The following is an 8,832-nucleotide window of genomic DNA, read 5'->3' as shown; positions in this document are numbered from 1 at the left end:
TGTTTTTCTTAATGTAGTTGCACTTTGCTTTATGTAGTTGCAATTTCCTTAATGTAGTTGCCCTTTTAGATTTGTAGTTGCAGTTTGCACTTCAGGGCCACCGTAGGATTCTGTAGCAGGCTGTTTTATATTGATATCAAACTTAAATTATCAGCCCAAATTATGAAATATATCATGATGTAAGTTTTGCATTTCATAAGATCATATCTCAGATAACGCATGTAACAAATACAATTGATCCCGGCAAATATCACAATATTTAATTTGACCATATTTTATCAATTAAAAACACCAATATCACGATATTTCTTATTCCAACATCGATCGATTGGCAGTGCAACGTTTATGAGAATACTATTCAGCTGCTCTGCTGCAGCAGCAACAGAGCAACAAGATCTCCTGAGGTTTGTGATCGACGGCCCTGAGTGGCTGAATAGAGCAGGAGACTTGATGTGTTTATTCACCAACAATAAACATCTTTACAAACCAGGAAGAGAAACCTGCTCAGCAGCATCTATGAAGTATCAGCAGAGGCAGCCTTTTATAACCCACCCTTTACACTTCTATCATATTTTAAAACACATTTAAATTTCAGAATAATCCTAGGCCCTTTATTTCTAAAATACAATTTACTTAACCCTCCCTCCCATTCACAACTCCTAAATGGTCTCCTTGGGAACCTTTAAAGGGTCCTCATGCCCCCCGGGGAATCTTTTAGCATGAACACCTTGAAGAGGAAGAGACAGCTCGGTAAATGTTTCAACAACACCCTTAAAATCAGTTTTTTTGCCATTTCTGCTCATATTAATCATGCTTTGTTTTGTTCTCAGGAAATGTTTTCATCAGTGCCAGCTGAGAAAGTTGTTAAGTAAAAAAATTAATCGATTTCTCTGTCATTATTTCCTACAAACAGCAGTTTACATGCCTGTTTAAAGAAGTTACTTAGCAAGTACCCACAGTTAACACGGATCCTTTTCTTTATTATTTTTATACATCATATTCTAGATGTCAGTACCTAAGGCTAAACAAACAGGTTTACACAGCTAACAAATCCAATTTTACATACGCACAGGTCTACTTAGTCTATTTTCGCTCCAATCGCACCTCCTGAGGAGCTCCTGCAGCCGAACGGAGACGGCCAAAGCTCTGATCGACACTTTGGCTCAGCCTTTCGGAGACTTCTCCTTTATCCATTCATAAAACCCCTCCTTCATCTCATCTCTTGTTCCTTTCCACAGAGGACACTTTCTGGAAATAATGAGGTTTCCTGCCAAGCTAGAAACCCACACTAATGCCACGAGGGCCAAGATACGCTCCCGATAACACTGTGTTACATAACGGAGGAGGAAAACCCCAGACTGCGATTTCATTTGATGTTGCTGACGCGGCGGTGCATGATTTGTGTTAAATGACCTTTCAGGTGTTTATCCTCTTACTATCTGCCTGCTACTACACTGAGCATTGCATAATCTGTGGCTTATGACGCCTACGGGGAGTGGAGCGTGAGTTGAAGTGGGTCTGGGTGGGAGAGAGAGGTCTTCGTCAACTCATAAATGACCTTAAAGCCAAAGGAGCTCAGATAATTATCTTGATTGAACAGAGGGCATCAGATTTACCCTGGTGTGACTTTTCTCCTACATCTTTCACTTTAACACCCCCCCTCACAGCCTCAGATTATCAGACAGAAGGACAGAAGCATCCAGGCATTAAGCACTGACATCGAGCCAAATGGCAACGAACCAACATGAGATGATGGATCACGTAGGGGGCATTGCAAATCTGGCAATTCTGCAAAATTTGTGATGCAGACGTCCAGACTTGAGTGCAAATCAATGAGACAGACCTGCAATAAATGGCGCAAAACTGTGAAATGTTAAGAACTTTATGGATTTCTACTCATTTTGTTTCTATACCCTGAAATAAAATCCAGTTCAACCAATTTGATTCAGAAGCGGTGGTGGCACCGTCATGCAAATAACAAAAAAATTGCAGTTTGTGGTGGTAAAAGAAAGAAGTTCCAGGGGTGTTTATACTTTGGTAAGGCACCGTCTGTCCTGAGTATTTACAGCAAAGTTATAGATCTTGGTTGGCGGTATCATGCTGCATGGACAGCAGATACACAACATACCAGATCGCGATCCTCATCAAAATACCAATGTGTGTGAAATGGTACAGGCAAGAGAAGCCAATGCTTGTAGATTGGATTGTGGCTAATTGAAGATTAAAGCTCAGAAAAAAAAACTTTAAGGACCAAACTTAACCAACTTATATTCAGCAATGGCCTTTCTAGCACATGTACCGAGTCTTTTTGTTATATTTTATTATCCTAGTAAACTAGCCCCACCCACCAGCGGCCAAAATAACTTTTGCCTGTGAGTTTGGTCTAGCCTTGATCAATGCTCCAGGCCCTAGAACCGGCTGGTCAATCACAACGCAGAGATGTTGTTAGGAATCCAGTTTGTGCGATCTGTTTGTGTGTTTCCTTCTCTCCACCACTAGGACATGCCCTGTCTTCAGTGGGCCTCCCTGCACACCTGCGGCTCATTGGACCATTATCTGGAGGAGTATTTGAGCAGTGGGCTGTCACTACCTCGACGCCAGAGTGTTTGCCAGTTTGGGGTACTCTAGCCAAGCAGATTCTAACCTGAGCTTTGTTTCTCTGAGACTTATGTTCTTTTTGTCTTTGTTTTTCGGCAGGAAGCCTTCTTGTATAACTGGATACCTGGAACTTCTCCCCCTGGAAGGAAAGACTGAGTTCACACTGAGCAGGGGAAAACCTCCACATGATCCGTTCAAGTTCCCATTGGAAATCCGAGTGACAGTCCGCTCCATTACTCCTCCGGGTCCAACGTTTGTCTACCTGTCTGCTCTCCAACGTGTTCCCTATTCTCTGGATAATCCCACACAGACTGGATTCAAGGATTGACAAGAGCCCCCTCAAACGTGAGTCCCTCTCCTGCATAAACTTAACAACATCCAAAAATCGGTCCCTGAACTGATCTCTGTGATCTTCCCTTCTCACTTCCAGTTCCGGTTCACCAGTTCACTGAGTTCCAGACTCAACGCCAGTGTTCATTTACTTCCAATAAACCTGTTGAACTTTTCTCCATGTTCTCTGAGTGGTTACTCTGCATGTGGGTCAGATGCCTTCAACCGATCATGACAGATGTGTGAATTTTTGGATCCAAAGTGGGCGGGGTTTTGAGGGCGTGATGACAAAGCTGTACGACGCTGGAGAAAGCACAACAAGGAAGATGGCAACAACTATTGAACAGTTCTTGTTTGACTCAGCTTTGGAATCAGTTTTGGAAGGATTAGACTTGGGATTTTCATTGAAACGTGAGCAGGAAGAGGCTCTACGCACATTCATTTTTAAGAAGGACGTATTCGCCGTTTTAAAAATAGGCACAGACATGGTTTGAAAGACAACGGGTTGTTCTCATCAACAATCTTCCGATGTGTTATTCATCGTTATACATTTAATCTCAGATTGAATCAGGTTTATCAGGCTAATATTTTATAGCTTTTATTACAGCAGATAGAAGCTGTAAGGGAAAGGCTCACCTTCCAGCAGGAAAACCCAAAACCTAAACATTTGTTAAATGCACTTTAGTTCGTTAGCATGATCTAAAGCTAAAACCTGATCTGTAAGTGTTTATAGGTCCTGAAGCCGACAATCTAACTGATATTGAGCTTTTTAGCAAAGAATGGGCCATTTTTTTCTATGTATAAAGAGCTGGTAGAGAAAAACCTCATGCCTGAAGACTGATGCATGAATCCAAGGACATTGAAAATGGTTTCTTTCCACTTTTTGTTATTCTATACAATGGCTGTAAAGTGAAAAGCTTAGAGGTATGAATCCATTTGCAAGGCTCTTAATAAAATATTCACACCCACAAACGGCATGACCCTGATTCAGATGCAGCGCAGATGATTCAGGGTGACCTTTGAAGAGATGGTAGCTCCGCTGTAAATATGGTAAAACTTTTTTTTTTTTTTTATCCAATACAAAAAACATTCTGCGTTTCCATGTAAAGATGAAAACACAGTTATGTCCACTTTTGTGTTTGATTTGGCTGAAATGAAAGAACCCTGATGTGCTGAGCGTTTGAAAATTTGTTTCTCAGATTTATGCTAATAAAACCAACGAGCCTCTAGTCTGACTGATGAACTGTCACAAATCTGAATGCTAATAAACAAGCTTATAATCTCCCCTTTACCAGTCAGTGATTAAACTGAACGGTGAAAAGCCACCAAATCTCAGGGGTTCATGGTTCAACCCAGACAGCTGGAAATGTCAGGGGGAAAAAAAGAAAAACACGCTCCTACTAGAGACAAACCAACACAGTTAAATTCTCTGTCTCCTACAGTGAAGCTGGGAGGGCCAACGTTCACATTTCCACTTCTTTTAACACCATTCAGAGGGAAAAGAGCCATTCCAGTACGGCGATTCCTCTTTTTCCTAAGCATTCATCTTTCCATGAGCTAAATATAGGATCGCTGAAAACACACGGGAATAGAGGACGGGTGAAAGGCAGGCATGTGGATGAAGAGGAAGGGGGTTATACACTGGAAGGAGTAAAAATGTCTTAAATTAAGTGTATTTACCCTTCATTTGAGTAGGTAAATGAGATGGTTTGCCAATGGAACGAGTACTTTTACTCTTGAAATAAGATATTAACGCACTTGAAATAAGACAATGCAATTGTGTTTATTTATTTTAAGTGTAAATTATCTTCTGGCATTGGGAAGATGTCTCTTTAAACTCCTTAAAGTGGAACTTCAGTTTTTTTACATTAGCCCCTTGATTTTACGTTATTGCATCACGTTCTACTCACCCATATGAGTCTTGTTTCATTTGGAGCCGTTCTGAAGATATTCTGTCAGGTTATATCCAAGTAACGTCTTCCTATGGGGAACGACTTGAAGGCACAAACTAAACTATTCATAATTTATCATTTATGATACGCCAGCATTCAGAACATGTAGGGAATCACTGTCCCCCAGACATCCGCGGTTATATTTTTTATATTTGTATGTTTTAAAAACAAAGCGGCGTGTGTACGACGCAATCTGCGCATGCGGACTGGAGTTGTGACAGACAGCCCGGGCCACAGGCGACTACACTCTACCCCTTCTATTCCTTCAGCTAGCTAATCTGAATCGTTCAATTCCATTTTGAGAGCGAGATCATCTGTGGTAGTAGCACTAGACATCTTCCAGGCATGTGAGGAAAACTAGCAGCAGTTCAGCAGACAGGATGAATGAATGGTAGCAAGGGGGCGCGGATGACGTCATAAACACTTCGCTTTGTTTTTAAAACGTATAAATCTAAAAAATATAACCGCGGATGTCTGGGGGACAGTGATTCCCTACATGTTATGAATGCTGGCGTACCATAAATGATAAATTATGAACAGTTTAGTTTGTGCCTTCAAGTCGTTGCTCATAGGAAGACGTTACTTGGATATAACAAAACCAAATATCTTCAGAACGGCTCCCAATAACACAAACTAATATGGGTGAGTAGAACGTGATGTAATAACGTAAAATCAAGAGCCCAATGTAAAAAAAAATGAAGTTCCCATTAAATCCAAGAACAAATGCACTTATTTAAAAAAGAAAACGTATCTAGATTTCAATTTTGCCAGTGTAGATGTTTTAAGTTGAGAGCATGGATGGATGGATGGATGGATGGATGGATGGATGGATGGATGGATGGAGGGATGGATGGATGGATGGATGGATGGATGGATGGATGGATGACAGATAATTATCCAGAGTGTAGCAGAGATGCACACAACATGCAACTCTAGTTAATGAGATCATAACAAATGAGCTGCTCTTATAAAAAATGTATAATCCTGGTTTTACCCCTGAGACATAACCAGCTGAGGACCTCATCTGGTTGGACCAACCCGTTCAGTTTGGGTGTGACAGCAGGTCGAGGGAGGACAGAGACGTAAGTGATGTTGTGAGGGGGACCTTGCACACGGGGGGGCGGGGCTTTCAGCTATCAGAGCAGCTGGGTCTAAATTACCCCGTGCTGCTTCTATGCTGTGGCACTGACAGGATGGACCGGGTCTACGTTTGCTGCAGAGGTAGCTGTGGAGAGGAAACCCCTGTGAATATCTCCCCCATTATCAAGTGAAGACGATGCAAACGAGGGCCCCTGGTTCTGGAAGGGATGGAGATTAGAAGCTTTAAATGTTAGAGAGATTGTTGGGATCCTTAGAAAACGTCAAACATAGGTCTTAGATCTTACAAAAGGGAAAACAAAAGTATAGAGCCATACTTCAGTGTTTTTTTTCTTTTAAAACATCCATCAAAAACCATCTCTTAGAAGCTGATGTCAGCTGGGTCAGAGTCATTATTGGAAAAGGGAAATTGAGTTTTGAAGCTGACTGATGCGCTTCGGATGCTTCTGGGAGTTTGAGAGGATGTGGTGGTTTTAGTTTTCCACAGAGAGGCAAAGCAGAGCGTTGCTGTGGGAAGCAGTTATTAGATTGCCGGGATGGATACAAGGGAAAGATTTCATGGCAACTAATGTCTACAAAAAAAAAAAAAAAAAACACGCCTCAGTTAATGAGATTTCTCAAAAAAAATGCACCATCACTACAGAGAAATATGTGTCCATCAGACAAACACACGTCCTAAACTACCAGAGGAAGACGATGGAAAGGTTGACAGCAGGTCTTTGCATCTCCTTCACTGACAGGATGCAGGGCTACCAAAGATTTATGTCATCCATCTTCAGCCAGTTCTGACACAGTAAGAGGATTACAGCCACACACTCACAGCACTGTTACCATTTTCTGTTGATGGATTATTCCAAAACATGCCGCCGCTGCAGAGCTGGACGGCAGGGATGATTATGATGATGATGATGATGTAACCGCTTCAGGAAAAAAAAAGGAGGAGAGGGGGGGGTTGACAGTGTGCCATTTTTTCAGAGTTTGACACGCACACCAACAAAGAGCCTAGTAACATCACCAGCTCTGCAAGCATAAAACTCTCATTGTGCACTTAACCAGTTGTCAGAGGAAAGAGAGGCACCGAACGAACCCAATCACCCCCAAATACTGGCAGATGTGCTGCAACGCTTAGCTCACTCTCCCTGCGCTCACTTCGAAACTTTTCAGGCATGTCGTGAGCTTTCTGTGAGAAAGCATCTTCCAAAACAGCCCTCGCAGAATCAAGTTCCTAACGGAGAGTTCAAGCGACGACCTACAACAAGTGGATCCTCGTGCAAGTATTTTTCTACTCCACTACTACAGAGCTGGCATTGTGTCCAAAATAAATTCATTTTGTGTCGAAGATTATTTACAGTACAATGCACCCAAAAAAAAGAAAGAAAAACAAAGCTCAGGGGTCCTGCAGCTACACACAGAGAGAAGCTTTTAGAAACACGGCGTCTGCATCTAGAAACCTACCTGGCAAGCGGGAGTAACGGCGGTGTATTTCCGTTCTTCATTGTCCTGTGGGGAATCACTCCAACGGGCTGCCATCATTTTATTCCAGACCACAGAGTGGGGAGAGGTCCTTTAGAGCCCACATTGACGTGAGCAAGATAAAGCCCCAAGTAAACAAAGGAAAATTAAAAATAAAAAAGATGGTGGTGAAGAGTTTTTTTTTTTTTTTTCAAAAAAAGGATCCTAATCCACACCGTCCATTTTCCTCATGTTGATCGACGGCAACAAATCTGGAGAAAAATAGGTAGAAATGTGTAAATGAATCACTAAGATGCATCTTAACTTTTTCAGTGTTTTAACTTTAAAATTCAGATCCAAACATAAAACAAATTATAACAATATATCAATTATAGACACAGGGATATTGCTGCTATATAGCTGCACAGTATGTGAAATCTGACTGAGGTTTGGTGTCTGCCATATCGCAATAACAAAGAAATGTTTGAATGTAATAATTGGCTAGCTATTACATTTTTGGGATCATTGTACTTCAGGAACACCAACAAATGACTTTTTACAATTATAAATTGCCATTACAGCATGGTTGGCTGGGTGGATGGGAGGGTAGAAAGATAATTAAGGTGCAGCAGCAAGACAGGGAACTCAACAATAATATAACAAGAAAAAAAAGAAGTATTCTTACAACAGGAAGTATTTTTATCCACCATGAGTGTAAAAAGAGAGAAAAAATATATATATAAATAGACCAAACACCTAGGACTAGTAATAAATAATCTATAATTCAAACAACTGTACTGTCCAGTAACACTCTAAGTGGTAAGTGCATTATTAACCAGAGTTTATATATCATACAGAGGATCAAGTCTGTTGGAAAAGATGTCATTCTGTCTATGCTTTTGGTATGATTTTTTTTGGCATAGATATAAAACATATTTAAGGTTACTCAGGGTGGACAAACTTTAGAACACTCCTGCAAACTGAAACAGGAAAAAGAGGGGACTAAATGCAGAACCATGAGGTATACCAAACTGACAATCCATCAAATAGACTTTTTTCAGTGAACAAAGTTGCTACTATTCAATATCATGCTGTTTAAAGTGATTCCCTTAAAAAGTTGAATAGGTCCGTATTCAAATGTGCAACAAAATATAGTGTATTAGTCATGAATTAGATTTATTTTACCTGCATAGATGATTTAATTTATAATTTATTGGTTTTTCCTTTAAGATTATTTTTATCTACAGTGGTACTCTATAAATAAACTTATGTAATAGGAGCAGAATTACATAAAAAAAATTGTACATATATACACACATTTATATATATATATATCCACATATATATGTACTTATACATACCCATACATTCATACACCTACATACATACATACATACATACT

General features: G+C 40.5%; 1 protein-coding gene and 1 long non-coding RNA gene across 2 annotated transcripts in view; both read right to left on the bottom strand.

The window, feature by feature from the left end:
- Positions 1-7,625, bottom strand: part of arhgap21 (Rho GTPase activating protein 21) — a 119,212-nt gene extending 111,587 nt beyond the window's left edge. The window contains exon 1 of the mRNA XM_015402735.1: positions 7,434-7,625. Coding sequence (XP_015258221.1) covers positions 7,434-7,511 — 78 coding nt within the window. The 5' untranslated portion in view covers positions 7,512-7,625. The remainder of the gene's footprint in view (positions 1-7,433) is intronic.
- A 13-nt stretch (positions 7,626-7,638) lies between these two features.
- The window catches only part of LOC107103180, a 2,536-nt gene continuing 1,342 nt past the window's right edge, over positions 7,639-8,832 (bottom strand). The window contains exon 2 of the long non-coding RNA XR_001482165.1: positions 7,639-7,702. This is a non-coding gene — a long non-coding RNA (uncharacterized LOC107103180). The remainder of the gene's footprint in view (positions 7,703-8,832) is intronic.

The sequence above is a fragment of the Cyprinodon variegatus genome, unplaced genomic scaffold (assembly GCF_000732505.1).
Source record: "Cyprinodon variegatus isolate N-32 unplaced genomic scaffold, C_variegatus-1.0 Scaffold1388, whole genome shotgun sequence".
Classification (NCBI taxonomy): Eukaryota; Metazoa; Chordata; class Actinopteri; order Cyprinodontiformes; family Cyprinodontidae; genus Cyprinodon; species Cyprinodon variegatus.
This window is presented reverse-complemented; position numbering and strand designations above follow the sequence as displayed.